Source organism: Sinocyclocheilus rhinocerous, unplaced genomic scaffold, assembly GCF_001515625.1.
Source record: "Sinocyclocheilus rhinocerous isolate Xijiao unplaced genomic scaffold, SAMN03320098_v1.1 scaffold2509, whole genome shotgun sequence".
Taxonomy (NCBI): Eukaryota; Metazoa; Chordata; class Actinopteri; order Cypriniformes; family Cyprinidae; genus Sinocyclocheilus; species Sinocyclocheilus rhinocerous.
The window spans coordinates 152,540-170,402 of record NW_015629038.1 but is presented as its reverse complement, the minus strand read 5'-3'; the positions used below and the strand labels follow the sequence as shown (position 1 = coordinate 170,402).

General features: G+C 40.6%; 1 protein-coding gene across 3 annotated transcripts in view; it reads left to right on the top strand.

The window, feature by feature from the left end:
- The window catches only part of LOC107738605 (protocadherin-1-like), a 193,057-nt gene that overhangs the window by 151,306 nt on the left and 23,888 nt on the right, over nucleotides 1–17,863 (top strand). The window contains exon 5 of one of the 3 annotated variants that reach the window (XM_016550374.1): nucleotides 16,429–17,482. The exons of 1 other annotated variant lie outside the window; for it this stretch is intronic. In XM_016550374.1, coding sequence (XP_016405860.1) covers nucleotides 16,429–16,457 — 29 coding nt within the window. In that variant the 3' untranslated portion in view covers nucleotides 16,458–17,482. One more of the 3 variants, XM_016550373.1, reaches the window with a different exon arrangement.

The following is a 17,863-nucleotide window of genomic DNA, read 5'->3' as shown; positions in this document are numbered from 1 at the left end:
GTAAATTGGGCAGTGAGAGTTGTCTTCTGAGGCAAAGAGGTCAGAGGTCGACTTCTGCCTAGCCAAAGATCTCCCAGATTCTCTGAACCGTATGTGGGTGGAGCATCCACTCTTCTGAGGGGATGTTGCTCTGATATAGCATGTCTGCTCCCTGGTTCAACCTGCCCGGCACACCTGTGTTGGAAGCGTCTGTCTAGAACACCTTTCTTCTGCAGAACATTCCCTGGAGCACGCCCTGTTCCATCCACCGAGTCTTTCCAAGGGGCCAGAGCTGCTACGCAGGCCCGGTCCACCTTGACATGAAGGCGTCCGAGACGCCAGGCGTGTGACGGAACTCTGCGGTTTCAGCCAGCACTGAAGGGGCCGCATGCGAAGCAGGCCCAGCTGAAGTACTGGAGACGCGGAGGCCATGAGGCCCAGCATCTTCTGAAACACCTTGAGACGGCGAGTGGCTCCAACTTTGAATGAGGCCACAAGCTGCTGAATAGCCAGTGCACGTTCTGGCGCGACTACCACCCTCCTTCGGGCTGAGTCGAGAACTGTTGGCTGGGGGACAGAGTCCCAGGTATTCTGAGTGGCTGAGGAGGAAGGATCTGTGAAATAGTAGCTCATCCTCTGACTGGGCCAAGATGAGCCAGTCATTGAGGTAATTCAAAATGCGGATTCCCATCTGTCTCAGTGGGGAAAGAGCCGCATCCATGCACTTCGTAAAAGTGCGAGGAGCAAGGGACAGTCCAAAGGCAAGGACCGTGTATTGATATACCACTCCCTCGAATCTCAAGAATCGTCTGCAGTGGGGGGCTATCTGGATGTGAAATTAGGCGTCTTTCAGATCCAGCGAAAATAACCAGTCCCCTGGGCACACTTGCGAGATGATCTGTTTCAATGTAATCATCCTGAACAGCCGTTTCATGAGGGCTTGGTTCAGGTGCCTGAGATCGAGGATGGGCGACCATTGCCATCCTTTTTAGGGACAAGGAAAATAGCGGCTGCAGAAGCCTAACTCGCTTTGAGCTGGGGAAACCATTTCTACGGCTCCTCTCGCCAGCAAGTTCATCACCTCGGAGCGCAGGACGTGCCGAGTTCGCCATTTCTTCCTCCGAGTAACTGGGAGGAGAGAAACACAAGAGCGGGGGAGGCGGGGCTCAGCGACACACACACAAATGCGAAGCTGTGAACGTGCTGCTTTGATCTGCCTAGAAGGATTAAGCTGCTCGGTGTAACGAGGGGCACTGATCCTTATGTGTAACACACACTGGCAGATCAAGCATGCATGATGTGTGCCAGCATGAATTTCTCAAGCCTGATCGTTGCAGTGAATAACCTCGTTTTATTATCCCCAAAACCCAGTCTGGCACTCCGGGGATGGTCTGCCAGGCCTCAGCCCACGTGACAATCTCTGTGAGCACAGCCATAGCAACACACACACACCAAATCGAAGCTGTCAGTGACAGCGTCCCACTTCGATCAACCTAGGAAAATAGAGCCGCTCGATGTAAAGAGGGGCGCTGATCTTCATGTGTAAGACGCGGATCGAAGCGCAGTGGGGAGAGCGAGCACGCAGGCTCTGTGTCGGCGTGATATCGCTCAGGCCCAGCTGCTTAGCTTAACTTCGCTGTTTCTCTCTCCGAGGCTCGCTGAGAGAGGAGAAACGTGAGAGCGGGGCTGCCTCATTGAAGGCGGTCCACGAGCGGAGAAGAGCGAGATTCATGCTCTGAGTGAGCATTCTGTCTCAGTGAGCGCGCAGCTCACTGCGCTTCTGCGGCGGATCAAAGTGCAGCGGGGAGAGCGAGCACGCGGGTACAGTGCCGGCATGCGATTGCTCAGGCCCGGTTGTTTAGTTCCCTGACTCCGCTATTTCTCTCTCCGAGGCTCGCTGAGAGAGGAGAAATGGGAGAGCGGGGCTGCCTTCAATGAAGGCGGTCCGTGAGTGGAGAAGAGCGAGACTCATGCTCTCGGCGAAATCATTCCGTCTTAGTGAAGTGTAGTCTCTGCGTGGGGGCTGCCCAGACAGGCGATGCACTCACTGCCCTTCTGCATCGTCCAAGATTCTGTGCACGAGCCACACTCGCAGCGTGACATTTGCAACAACGTCGCTAGAAATTTGCTCTTTTAGAACTTACCTAGAAAAAAGCTCTTTTAGGCTCGCCGGATGGCAGCTGGGGATCAGCTGGGACCGCTGCTGCTGCGACGCAGAAGGCGGCGGAGAAGCGGCGAATCAGCCGAGCAGAGGGTTGCTGGTTTAGCTTGATCCACTGCGAAGGCGATTCTACGGCGAGATGCTTCGAGTCTCATAGATCAGCGATGAACTAGTCATCGCTGAAGGAGAAGAAATCTGAGGATCCTATGGCGATGTGCCGCTTATAGAGCCAGAACACACCGCCCATTCCGTGCACTTACACTGCATTATTAAAAGGCTTCAGTCATCGGAGAAAAAAGGAGTTTTTCCCCAAAGCGTCTTAAACAGATGCAGTACGAGTGGAGTATCGATAGGGAACCGTGTATTTCTTTGCTTCCTGTTATCTTCATCTAGTCTGTTACAGTAAAGATTTTTGAACCAGTACTTCCTCTCTGCAATCCATCATAGTTCACCCCTTCACTCTCTCATTCTCCTCTGTCTTGTATCAGGCAGTCCCAGTTTCTATATCTATAATGCATGCACGTGTGCTACTTTCACCTGCTGCAATGCACTATAGGATCGCAAGCTTCTTGAAAAGCCTCGGTAATGTCGATCTCCATCAAAACAATCAGAACTAGGCTTCTCAGGTTAGGAACATTGATTTGAGTTCTGTCCTTCTGGGTTCTTTTCACATCTACCTACTGAATGCTTAAAAAATTGCAAGTGAAGGTGACAAATAGGTGAGGATCATTGTCAGGGGGTTTGCAGCATAAGGTCTACCTGTGGAGGTCAGCAGTGGCTTGTTGGTTTTTGAGCCATGTTGCGCTGATGGGATTAGGATGGACGTGACCCTGAAAGGTAATCCCAGCATGCAGCAGTCAGGGAGAGTGGGATAGAGCTCATTAAAATACGCTCAGCTGTACAAGCGGCTTACGCACACAGGAGCTTTTATTGAGCAACTGTGCCAGCTGAGCAGAAAAACTTCTTGGAATATCTCCCAGCACTTATTCCTTGAGATAAACACACACACACACTCCCACGCTACACACCGACTGTATTTTTCACTGAGGTTTTAGCATTTCCTGAGGTAGGGTTGACTTGCAGGTTGTGGGGTTTTGTATGTCACTGACTTACAGTAGCAGAAGCAGCAGTTCAAGGTTTAACCAGACACACAGACAGGCGTACTGAGAGGTAACAGATTATAAATTGCTAAGTTAGATTTCATGTCCCAGTAATATGTGTGGGTGCTTTTGTACGTGTATGTGTGGGAGCTGCAATTTAGTGCCTGCTGTTTTCAATGCATTAATTAGATGTTAAGTGAAAGAGATGATACTAACATATCATGAGGCTGAAGGCTTGCTCAGCCTTTCCTGAGGCCTCAACCAATCAGAATCAAGCAAGGGTGATCCACACATCATTTTCCATACAATATCTCATTCAGTATTGTAATATGTTAAAAGAGCATGTTGTGCTCTGAATCTGCTGTTGGCCTTTGGCCTCCTTTAGGTGGTGGGGGGGTTTGGTTTGTGCCTGCTGTGTTCAATGCATTAATTAGACATTAAATGAAATATATGATACTAGCATATCATGAGACTGAAAGCTTGCTCAGCCCTTCCTGCTGCCTCAACCAATCAGAATCAAGCAAGGTCGATTGAGCTTTTCCATACATCATTTTCTATTCAATATGTTATATCTTGTTCAATATTTTAATATTTTAAAAGAGCATGTTGTGTTCTGAATCTACTGCTGACCATTGGCCTCTTTTATTAAAACATAAGTTATTCAACAAACTAGTGAAACTAGTAGTTCTGCGTTTGTCTAGCATTCCAACTATTTTTTGCTAAAGTAGCTTTAGAGAAAGTGTGTTTGTGTGTGTGTGTGTGTGTGTGTGTGTCCCGTCCTCTGTCTCAGCTCTGTAGCTTAGGGCATTTTAAGGGTTGAGAGAGAAATGTTGAGACAGAATCTTAAGAAGTGGGATATTTGATTCTGATGTAAGACCATCTGTGGCTATTGATTTCTGTTTTTTTTTGTTTTTTTCTCTCAGGATGAGTGCTGTTTTTTAAACCATTTTTCACCTTGGGCGATTTAGCTAACTGTGTCCCTTCTTCTGAATGCTTTTTTCTGTAAGTATTTGTTAATGTGTATGTGTGTGTGAGTGAAATGGAGAAAGAGAATGTGTGGTGTGGTCTTATTCTGCCTATGGAATGTAAAATATTTATTAATGGTTAAATATTTTAGGAAGCTAATATGAACAAACACTTTTACAGCAACAAGCAAAAAATGCACAGCCTTAATCGAATACTACGCTTGAGTTACCGTGTCATTTTAAACGGTGAAGATCTGGTTCTTCCCAGCAGTATATTTAAGCTTACTGTTAGCTCATTGTCAAACACTGTACTGTCTAATGCTCATCATAACTTAACATTTATTATGGCCATTTGCGCCATACTTACACTGTTACCTGTGAGTTTCTAGTTTTGCGGGTGCTCATGTACTACATTGTGCAAGATTTTGTCTTATATGTTTTATATTTATATAAAAATATTTTACAGCTGTCATGTGTTACTGGCCAACCATAAATTATTGTATTATCTAATCTAATGTCTACATAAGTTCATTTTCAAAAACATCCATGTTATAAAATGTTCTAACAAAAAAGTTTTATTGAAACCACTGAACAAATTAAAAGAACCAACAAAGGCACTTCTGTAACACGAGGAATACAGCAGCCTACCATCTGCTCGGGCAAATATTATATATGGATAACTTAGTAGTCATGTGACTTTTACACATCATGCGTTATTCATGTGACTCCAAAATGAGCCAATATTTGGCATGACATTTCAAAATGTCTCACTTTCAACATTTGATATGTTATCTATATTCTATTGTGAATAAAATATAAGTTTATGAGATTTGTAAATTATTCCATTCCTTTTTTACTCACAATTTGTACAGTGTCCCAACTTTTTTGGAATTGGGTTTGTATATTATTTGTTTATTTATTTATTTATTTATTTATTTAATTAATTAATTGTATTAATTTTTTTGGCAGAGAAACTTCCTGTTACTAACTGTTTGTATGAACACCGAAGTGTTTTTTATTTGTCCAGTGGTTTTAATACAAATTCAGTCTGAACAACCAATCAGATATGGTATTTAGCTTGTGTGTGGTCAAAGAACAACATGGAGGAGAACTGTCAGAAATCTAACTGTCTAAAACGTACAAATTAGATTATTTGAATTTGCCTGCGATTCATCAAAGCATAAATTAGTTCCATGAGAATATTTTGGATGCAGCATGTTTTCACTTGTTAGCATTTAGCTAAAGCATAGCAGACATTGTTGAAGCAGCAGTGTGCATTGTTCAACACTGTCTGTACACAAGACTGGTGCAAAATCACAAGTAAAACATGTCACCTATTGAGTAATTCTCTTTAGTGTAAATGCTAACATTAATTTATTACTGTATATTCAAACGCTTTTGTTCAAAGTGAAGTCAAAACAGGTTTAGTCTTTGGAATTAGGGTGTGTGTCTTGGCACACCTTTGTGGATTTAGGTAAGAAATAAACAGACTACAATGTAAACAGATTAAAGATCATCTACGTGCCCCCAGCTACTGGCAATGTTTAAGAGCTCTTTCATGTGACTACGGCTCTTTCACAGAGTCTGTCTCACTAAACCAGTCAGTCTGGCTGGATGAAGTCACAGATACGGAACAATGTTTAGAGGGTTGATTGCACCTGTGGCAAGTCGCCGTCATTCTCCTTTATTGAAGTGAAGCATATGGAGAAAAAGGCACAACGGTGCGATGGCTGCCCATCAAATCCACTTAGGGAATGAGCGGATAAGGTGACTTACTGGGCTCATCTTTTGTTTGCCCGCTCCTGTGTGTCTGGATCCTGCTGCGAGCACTACATAATCCCATCAAAGGCAGAGCATAGCCATCCTTGTATCTACCAGAAGGACCACTGATTATTGAACGGAAGATTGGGATTACGCAGGCAACAGACTGAGACCAGTTGAAAGACTCTAACCCCTTTCAAATGAATAAATAAATAATCATATAGATGAATAAGAATGAGTAAATAAAAAGGTGCATCGAAGCATGAAAGTGGAAGTGGTGCATTTAGAGACCTGATACAATTTGTGAATTGTACAGACTTTTTTATGATTCATTTCTGGCTTTCATTCTAAATGCAAGACTTGGTTTCCACCAGAGTTTTAGACTATCTGATCTAAGTATAGCTGCTCAGATTTATGGGGTTAAGACTTCTGAAGTCCTGGCAGCATGCAGGCAGAATCTGACCCGGGCCCAAATCCTGATGTCGGAATGAGAAAACTAAGGAGAACTGTTTTAAGTGCCTATTTTGTATTCATTCTCCCTTTCTTTTAGCATCCATATCTGTCCTTCTACCTTGTTTGATGTCATGAGATCCTCATGCATTTGTATTTTGCTCAGCAAGCATGTTTACCAGCACATCATGCCCTGGAGACATTCCCTCTCGAGGGCAGCGTGTCGAACAGTCACTCATGTTGTCATTCAAAGCTGTCACTGAAGGCCATATGAGAGGTCACACTGGAAGGCTTCATACTTCACCATTACAGCACTGCCTGTGGCTGCCTGATACAGACAGGTCAGAATGGGCAAGAGCCCTGCAGTTTCTACAGTCCTCTCCAACATCGCAATGAGACAGAAAATCTAGAACTTTAGGCAATGTCAGACTTGCTGCAAGTCTCTTTCTCTCACAAAATTTTAATGAACATTTATATTTTACACCGTTAACACTGGGAGTGAGTGGTGCAACATGATGCAACACAAATACCCAGATGTCTCTTATTAGAAATAATGTCCGTCTGCTCTGCAGATTCATGATGACACAGTTTTAGTCTTTAATCACCTCTTTATTCTCACATAATTATCTGGTGGTCGTTCTTCTCTGCTTTCCTTTCTTTTTTGCTGTTCTGTCACCTCTGGCTGGTGGCAGAAATAGTTGTGGTCATACGTCGTTCTGTTTTCTTGGTGCTAATTGGGACGCAGAGTTTAGAATACTGAGTAAGAAAAGTAAAAGTAAAATATCACATTTGCTATGAAGTCATTCATGTTTGCTGTCTTCAGACAGATGAATGAATTCACCACTTCCTGTCTATTTTTGCGGCTGTTGAAGCTACTGTGTCTGTATTCACACTTCACATATAACTGGATGTCTTTGTCAGCGTTGAGCCCACATGACAGGTAGTTTCAAATACAAACAAAACCGTAACCTCAGACCCTCTCAGAGAGATTAAGATGTGACTTTGTCTCATACAGTATTTAAGGTACACTCAGTATTTTTTTTTTCATTTCCTTTGTTTTTAGACCTACAGAGAAGAGAAAAGATATGTAGTATTGTTGAAATGTACATGAGATGAATCATATTCATTTATTCAGCCTCTCATTGGTGGGCAATTAAAACAAAGTTTTACTACAATTTACACTACTGCACGTATTCCATCTTGAGCAGATGAGCAAACATTGTGCTAATAATAATAATAATAATAATAATAATATTGTGAAAACAATATACATAATATTAAAGACACACAACGGCTATTAACTCCCTCCATCAAATGTCTCCATCCACTCTACATCACTGCACTATCAACAATTTAGTGATGTATTGTCTGGATAGTTTTTCATTATGACGTTGAATCACCAAACTTCATTCATCCATGCCAGTAGGTGTCAGTATATACCAAGATTCCTGAGACAAATAAGAGCTAACTGAGTGCACCATTAATACCAAATGTGTACAAGAATGGGTTTTATAAACCTTAGTTGCATTAAGAAAGAAAAAAAAAAGCGTAGGTGTACAGTCCACTGGGAGGCGATATGAACTCCCCCTTAACTTCTTTTTAACCGGGTCCAGGACTGAACTCCCATCCGTCTATGAGGCATTGTGTTGGCTGCTTCTCAGTGGTCAGTAGGGGCCATGCTGGGTGGCGTCTGGCTACCTACAGTATTTCCCACTGGCGCGCCAGGCTCATCTCACACTATTCTCTTTCTCTCCCTCTGCTTCTATATTTCCCTCTCTCTCTCTTTTGCATACGAGTTGAACTTCACAGTTGAATCCGGCATAAATTATTGGACACTGACCTGCTAAATAGCTAGAGACCTTCTCTCTTTTAGAGGTCAGAAAAAAGATCAATTCTTTCTTTTCATCTCCATTTGTTTTCTCAGCGAATGATTATATGCCGCTGACCCAATACAAATCTGCAGTTATAATAGCTTTTTTTTTTGCAAAACAAGCATAAAGCTTCAGAGAAACAAAGTAGTTACCACACACAAAGGATGACTGAGTAACATTTATTCGCAAGTGTACAGCAGATTTAAAAACAGAGGGTTGTCTCTATCATCTGTTTCCCTCTTTTTCTCGCTTTATACACACACGCTCACATACTTGGAGGAACAGTGGGGTCTGATCTTGCCCAGGGCACAGGGAGTCATGCTCACTCTGTGGAAAGGAGTCAGTGATTGTAGAGATTATTATTTATTTTATTTTATTATTTATAATTTTTTTCTTGATGACTGTTCATTTTACGCACTGAGTAAAACCCTATTAGTATGCATGTTTCTGCCATTCTTTTGTACAAAAAAATACCTGAATATTGACTCATCCTATTCAGTAACAATCCCATCACACATCATTTAACCAAGTAACTAGCTAAAATCGTAGGAAACAAAATAAATAAATAGATCAGAGCTCTCAAGATCTAATTGAGGTCTAACCAGGTGTGTAGTCTTTATCTGACAGCGGTCTTCCCTGTAAACATTTGTTGCAACGTGAAGGAACAGAATGCGGAGTTGTTAATGAAGCATGTCAGTTTAATGACATATGCCAGTTCATGTGAAAAACATGGATTTTATCTCCGTCAACAAGCAATTAGCTGCCTCTCTCATTTTTCTCTCGTCTCTGCTGATCAAATAATGTTTTTAAAGACTGTAATCTGATGGGAAGAAGGAAACAGTCACTTAGCATCCACTCTGTGATCACCAAAACCTCGGCCTTGTGAAATTTATATTGATTGTTCTTTTTTTTTTTTCTGGGCTGATGTGCTTTCAACTATTTTAAAAGTATGTTTAGTATTTTTACAGAAGCCAGAAATGACAGTTGACAGAGCTACAGAGAGCTACTGCAAAGAATTCTAGATGTACAGTCAGCCAGTCATAATTACTGTACTAACTGGATGAGAGGATGAGAGGGAAGTAGACATAAAAACATGAGAGATGAAGAGGCCCAGTGCTAGCTAAGAGCATTAATAGTCGTACGTTGGCATGGAGACGAAATTGGCCACACGATTATACAACCTTGCCTTTATTATATCAGCCACTTCTTTACAGAGTCTGATGAGTGAGCTGTCGTCTGAGAAAATCCAAGGCAGGAAGTGCAGAAGGAATGAAAGAGGAACGCATGAAACACTCCAGCGGTCTGAAAAGTCTAAGAAGTCAGACCCGTCTCTTTCAGATCTGGTGCTTCGACAGTTACGGAATCTTTCCCCCTCCCTTCACCGAGTCATTGTCAGTGCCGCCTGGATCTCTAAACAGTCACTCACAATACTTTTGTCTCTGGGCTGGATAAATCCTCTGACATCATGGCGGTTACAGCTGAGCGCTCATGGATGAACTATCTGTGCGCCATCTCAACCAGGCCCACACACACACACATACAGTACACACACAACTTTATGATGCTATTGAGAAAATATGCACTAGGCTTCAAAATGATTTTATTTTACGTTTAAAGGTTTATAGTCATATTAATGCAGGACGAGTTCAATAATCAGACTTCTGTGCTTGTTATTATGTTCGCTGAAGAGAAAAAGCCTCACTATAGTATCAGGTATGAGTGTCATTGTGTTTTTTTTTTTTTTAAATCCTGATTTATTTTGAGTGCACTTGAACGCACTAAGCAAATGTCTGAGCAAAGTTTTAGCTGTGGGTTCCAATATTGCTGTCATACAATTTAAAAAGACAATTAAACAATCAAAAGGTCAAAAGGTACATATTTGTACATTATTTACCACTAAATGGTACATATTAGAATTTTAAAAGTACATACCAACTTTAAAAGTGCTAATTTGTGTACAAATTACTACCATTTAAGAGGGTACTGTCCCAGTGACAGCTTTGTACCTATTTTCTGAGTGTATGATCATTTCCTTATTGAGTTCCTCTCCTCACTTTCATTAATTCATTAATTCATCCAACCATCCATCCATCCATCCATCCCACCCACCCATCCATCCATCCATCCATCCATTCATTCATTCATTCATTCATTCAGGTTACATCATTACACCAGTAGGTGGCAACAAGGGAATGTCTTTATGAGTGAGTCACTAACTCATTCATTTAACCAGTTCATTCAAAAACACTGATTCATTCCAAGCAAACACCACTGTTGTGGGTTGCAACATTATGCTGCAGCTATTTGGAAATATTTCCATTATTTCAAAATATTTTGTACACAGAAACAGAAAAAGTAACTAACAATGTTACTCAATCTTATATTCTTTTTTTTAATTTTTTTTTATTGAACTGTTACAACTGGTACAAAAGCCATCTTACATTGTTATGCCTATCCTATCACTCCAATAACGTCTCAGAAACAGCCCATGCATTGTTGCTATTGTGACAATTTTGAAATACAAACAGAGGCAAGGACACATCTTTTGAACTAGCAACAGCAGATCCCAATTGTACAGGATACAAAAAAAAAAAAAAAACTCGCAGTTCTGAGGGAAAATAAAGTGAGATGTTAGGCACTGCACAGTAACTAAAAATTGCAATATATTAACTCTGAATTTCATGAAATAAGTTCAGAATTATGAGATAAGAAGTTGTAATTACCTTTTTTACTTTTTATACTGTGGAAACAGGCTTTCATACAAAGCTGTGGTGTAACATTAGTAACTGCAGAGATCTAATCCAAAGCAATGCATGAAATTGCAGATTTCCTCTTATAACTGTAACACAAATTATATATTAAAAAAAAAGATTTGTCTGAATACTGCTTCTGACTGATGGATAGGTCATCATGACAGTTGCTATGCCCTGTGAGATGCTGAGGGTGCATCCCCTTTCCTAGGCACCCTCACTGGTTTCTGGCAGGCAAGTCCAGACACACACATATTAGCTTTGACACACACATACTGTCTCCCCCACTGGTACAAGGTACGCTCACTATGCTTAAATGTACCACGCTGAGCCTGTGGCACGCACACGTGTGTAACGTGCATCCACGCTGCGTCTTCTCACTGTGTGCAGATAATAACAAATGGTGCTCATGCGGTCGACCCTCAAACCTCCCCTACACTACCCGTAACATGCCTCTCACAGAGCCGTATGTTTCACAGTATGGAGAAAAAAAAAAAAAGTGGTGTATGCCTGGACAAAAAAGAACCTTGAATGTCTCTAAGCTTCTTTATGAAGTTCAGAGTTTCTGAAGTCTTTGCCGAACCAAGGGGCCACTGGCATTGCAAGGCCACTAAAGTGAAACCTGGTGCCGACTCCAGTCATAAAGCAAACAAATAGAGTCGTGCTGCTGTCAAACCGCACATTTCTCGAACAGTAGATTATCTGTACACTCGAATCAGCTCATAGTCGTCTCATAAAATCTGCTGCTATGACACTTCCGCAGCCATAAATCACAGTTAATCATTCAGCTTTTGATACGAAATGGAGGATATGGAGATGTTGTGAGGCACCCGCACTTTGTTTGCACCTAGTTATACAGAGACTATTTTATTAACAGCCGTCTGATGAGCGGCTCAGTTATGATTGTTAGACGACATGAATAATGGCTTTAAGAAAGTAGACAAATGGAGGAAGAGATAAATAAAGACATCAACAAACAATGAGGCGTCAATGCGAGTATGATCACATTTGCCGGGCAGATGCCAGTGCAACATTTATTCTCCTGAAAGACGGATAGCAGGAGGGAGAATGAAAGGCGACCCGTATTCGAAATTGTCATTATTATAATTTTTGACAGACAGCTTAGTTGTTTTACTCAATGGTATTCGGGCAGAGTTATTGGTTTGCTGGCTAGGCAACAAAAATGGATACAAAAAAAAAAACTAAATAAATAAACATATAGGGGAGAATGTATCCCCTTTATTTGCTTTGCTTTATTTTGCAGCATGCTTATTTGAAAGCCTGAAAATAAGCAAATCACACTGCAATCTCTCTTCACTCCCTCTGAGTCTCGATGTATTCCCTATCTCTCTCTTTTCACACTGTTTGGTGTGGGATTAGAGCTCTTGAGCTATGTTTAAATGGTGTTTATGCAAATAATCACTAGCCTCAGCACAATTATTTAAAGTGCTAACAACAGAGAAATGCATCTCACTCAGGCTGACAGCAGTCACACTCCCACTTACTGTGGCCATCTGCCCGTGGTGGAACACACTTTTTACTCTCTTTTCCTGTTAAAGGTTGCTCAATATATTTTTTGAAGAGGGGCTGTGTTGATTATCCCCATGAGTCATCATTGTTAATAATCAGAATGAGGTTGGAGGCCTCTAATCTTCCTTGATTTGGGGCATTTCATAAAATTTGTTAGGATGTATAATTTATTAAACCAGCTGGCTGGGGTGTGCAGGGATCACTGTAAGCAGATGGTTAACTGTTGATTATATCACTGCAATACACAGCTTTCAATGATAGATAAATAGGTGGTAATGTTGTCCAACTGAGCAAATTCATACTGAAACTGATGTTAACAGTTAGCAGTTATATAAAAATGGTTAACATTGAATGGAAAGAAAGATCTGACCCTCATGGATGAAACTGATGTAAACAGTTAGCAGTTGTATGTTTTAGATTTGTTTTAGAACCATCTACAAAAGAAAGCAATGTCACAATTAAAAAATATATATATCTTTATCTCAGATGAAACTTTATCATCAGAAGTTTACCTAGTATGCCTATTTTTTAAACTCCAGGTGGCGACAAATGTGTGGATAGTGAAAATGTAAATATGAAAACACAATGGGTCTTCATTCATTCATTCATTCATTCATTCATTTATTCATTTATTTATTTTATTTTAAATTGATGTTGATTGCGGTAGTATAGTGAGACAGGAAATCAAGGTGATGGATGATGTGGGGATTGGATTCCCTTTCTCATTCTCTGCCTCCACTATTTCTTATTCTGTCAATAAAGATGGCAAAAGAGACTAATGGCTAGTGTGGCCAAAAGTAAATTCTGCACCCTGGGTGGTGCCTATTTCAAAAAAGGTGCATTTCAGGCATGCAGTTTCACTGGTCTTTTTATGTTGTGGATGTTGAACTCTGGATTTTTGACTCTAATATCATAGACAATATATTTACAGTACCATCCAAAAGTAAGTAAAGGTCAGTAAGATTTTTATTAAAGTATTAAAAACATAATTACTTTTGAAAGGTACTGTAAATATATTGACAATATTATCACAGTTTACACACAAAAAAAAGAAAAAATTAAGCAGCACTACTGTTTTCAACATTGATAATAGGAAATGTTTCAGCACCAAATCACACTTGTGATTTCAAATTAGAGTGATTTCTGAAGGATCATGAGACACTGTAGACTGGAGTAATGGCTGCTGAAAATTCAGCTTTACTGTCACAAAAATAAATTACATTATGAAATGTACTCAAATACAAAGCAGTTCATTTACATTGTAATAATATTTCACAATGTTACTGTTGTATTGTTGATCAATTAAATGCAGCAATTTCTAAAAAAATAAATAAATAAAAATACATCTTGTGGTATTTTACATGGGGGTCTATCTATTATTATTTCCTATTCCTGTCTTTTTTCCTATGGTTTATTTTAACACTATTTTTTATATCTGTCTACTAAAAGTTACTTATCGTTGTCAGTCAGACTTAAGTAACATCTCTGATGACTAGAGTGCAAACCCTGTGCACATGACTCTGGGGTGACTCCATCTATAGTATCAAACCTCATTGTAGCGGTGAAAATCGCTGGATTGCGAGGGGTGGAAGGGCTCCCATGGCAAGAACAACAATGGTACATCTCATCAGGAGGTTACCTCTGACGTAGGTGCTCATGGGAAGGTGCTAAACGGGTGCAGTGGCAGGCTGTGAGCCTCATTAGGCCCAGATGCTGCCCGACACACTCACGGGCCTGCATACACACACTTCGACAGATGTCGAGGTGGCAGAGGTGAGGGCCAGGATTAGGGAAGGGCTCTTGTCTCAGTGATTAGATCTGAGAAAACAGCTTGAACAAGGCCACTAAAAGCCCTGTTGGGTGCACCTGAAGCCATAAGCCACTGACAGTGTGTATATATGTGCATGTGCACTCATAAAAAAAAAAACATCTTGACTCCATTATAGTTGAATTATGATCATGTTCACGATATAATTTCTTTGTTTTCTGTGTTGTTGTTGTGGTGCAGAATAATCTTCAAGAATCAAATGTTTTCTACATTTTTTTTTACTTCACAAAAATAATTTTAAACTGTGTGTGTGTGTGTGTGTGTGTGTCATGCTTATTGTTGAGCCCTGCATTAAAGGGATAGTTCACCCAAAAATGAAAATTATGTCATCATTTACTCAACCTCAAGTTGTTCCAAACTTGTATGAGTTTCATTGTTCTGTTGAGAAAAAAAAAATAATAATGAAAATAAACACATTGAAGAATGTGGGTAACCAAACAGTTTGACGGCAGCCGGCAGCCATTGACTTCCATAGTATAGAAAAGTATGGCTACCGTCAACTGATTACCAACATTCTTCAAAATATCTTCTTTTGTGTTCAAGAGAAGAAAGAAATGCACACAGGTTTGGAACAACATAAGGGTGAGTACACTTTTGGGTGAACTATCACTTTAAGAGAAGTTTAAATGATCCTAAATAAATCTCACAAAATCAATGAAAAAGACTTGGCCTTACGTAACTTCCACACGTTATACTTGCGCATCAAAAACGATGGGGCAGCAGCAGGCAGCCCTAAATACAAAGCCAGTGCGTGGCCTTTAATGCAGTGATAAAAAGTCTGTGTCTGTATTAGTGACATGCGGGATTCGTAAGGCGCACACTGGTCTCTGGACAGATTGCAGCAGCTGGTGTTTGTGTCAGCAGGGTACAGTGAAGCAGTGGCTGAAACTGTTACTGTGCAGTGCCTCATTGCCTACTGATGAGATGAAATGTCAGTTGCATTTCTCCTGCTGATCTGCACCCGGTAGGCAAGCTGTGCCTACTGCGTGAAGAGTCTGTGTCCTAACATTGTGCGAGACCTCTGGATCAGTCATTTGCTGTAAAAGAAGCGTGGGCCAGCAGGAACTGTAGATGGGAAATATCGTAGTTGCTCTTGCTATATTTCGTGCAACAAACGAGTCTATTTCAACATTGTATCTTAGTGATGAATAATGCCGATTGTGTGTAAACTTTTTGGGGACTTTGTACTTTTACAGTTTGTGTTTTTCCTGGACATATTCATTCTAGAATTATATATATTGTAATAGACAACAGATCGAAGAGAGAGAAAAAAAAACGAAACAACTGAGAGCACGGCCATCTGTGCAGCCCTGTCGTACAAGCCTGGACTAAGGGGGGGCAGGTTTGTTCAAACCAGTCTCCGAATGAACTTTGCAAAGACAACATACCCTCTAAAAAGTTTTGCACATGCTCAGTGTGACATGAATGGCTTGAATTTACAGTTGCAATGTAAAACTGTCCATAACAGCAAAATAAATGTAATAATTAACTAAAATGCCAGACAAATAACTGTAAAGGAGCTCTAATTCCACATTTTAAATGGATAGAGCAGGTTTTTGGTCTTGCCCCCTTGCTCTTCTCACCACCTTATGTTGTTTACACATATTCATCCAAATATATGTTTCAATTGCACTATTGATATTTATATATTCCTTTTTCTAGAAATATTTTGCATGGAATGTATTGCGTTCCAGTACGTGAGTAGTAAGTCGTATCTATCCTCTTGTAGGTGCTGTAACGGGCGTTGACCAAGAGAAGGGGGCCGGCCAAAAAAGACTGCCTTAAACGTTCTTCTTTTTCCAAAATGTTTTTCTTTTTGGTCTGCGGGAGTAGGACAGAGCTTGCCTCTTTTCACAGATTCCATAACACATGTCTCTTCATCTCTGAAATACATATAACTACCTTTTTTTTCGCACATAAATAATGAGAAAAACCAAATGGACAAAGTCGGGAAGGAAAAGCAGACTGAAAATGGGCGTCTGTCTGCTGATGTTTGTCACCCCCACCCTGATGTTTTTTTTTTTCCTCCATAGCTTTTTGGGAGCGGATCTCTCTCACCTAAGGACACTTCAAGAAATATGGACTAATGGATTTTTATATCTTCATTTTTGCCTCTCCTCCGCTGTGCATTTCTTCCCTTTGCTATGAACTCTTTTGTATGGACTTGCCCCCCTCCTTTCTTCTCCTGTCCCCTTTGAACCCCTTTGGAGTCTTACTATCATTACAATCACCTGGGGTAGGTATGTCTTACCTCTGTCCTTCTCTCTCATTTTCAATATCCTCTCCTCTATTTTCTCCTCTCTGTCTCCTTTTCTCTGCCACAGCCAGACACACTCACATTCACTGAAAAATCACCTAAGAGGACTTAATAGCTCCTCTTTAATGCACTCTGACCTCTTATCAAATACAAAAACAGTATATTTTTTCTCCCATAACTCACAGTCTTTCTCACTTTGCTCCAAATGAGGGAATGTTTTATGAGGGAAAAGACTCCTTTGCAGCTGAATGAAATAAAGACTTTGCACTTCGTTTAATCCCCCCCCCCACACCCCTCCATCTCATTCTTGTCTCCCCTCCAAAAGAAGTTAAAAGAAGCGAGAGGAAAAAATATGCTTAGATGAGAACATTATTTCCATTTTGGCTTCTTCAGACGTGCACCTGCAAACCAAAATGGAGCTTAGTGCCATAAAGTGTCAGCCAGTCGTGTTTGTTAATTAGATTGGGTGACTGTAACATAAACTCCACTCCAGTCTCTCTCTCTCTCTCTCTCTCTCGATCTGAAGGCAATGACATCTTTGCCTCACACCAATGACTGTGCCACAATGTAACAAAACACAGACACCAAATACACATTTGCCTTTGAACTGAGAACACGTATTGATGTGAATATTGAAGACATTGACATTCCTGAGTGTCTACTTGGGGAACGTGTGTAAATATGTAACTAGCTCTGAATGATATTTATCAAATATATAAATATATGGTACACCTGACAGTACGTCCGTAATGTGAAAACGTATTTTCTGATCACATAAGGGATTTTACTTCTCTGTGTGTCTGAGACAATGATTACAAAAGCAGTAGATGGGGAAGCTAGATGAGACAATGATTACAAAAGCAGTAGATGGGGAAGCTAGATTAATGTCATGAGTCATTTACTTACATTAAGCCAGTAATAGAGATTCTGTCGGCTCTGCAGACAGTCTAGCAGAAAGTGCTGTTCTTGTGAATGTACTTTGTATTCAGCCATTTTTAGTACAATAAATGGACTTATCAACATCTACTTGCTGTGTCTGTAGTGTTGTAGATTTTTTGACAGATGTGCAGTTGAAATTAATGAGACTAGCTGTTTTGGATTGACATTTGAGTACTTCTCTTACATAAAAATAAATGTGATGACATTAGATGCTGATACCATGGTGTGTGTGTGTGTGTGTGTGTGTGTGTGTGTGCATATTTATACTATAA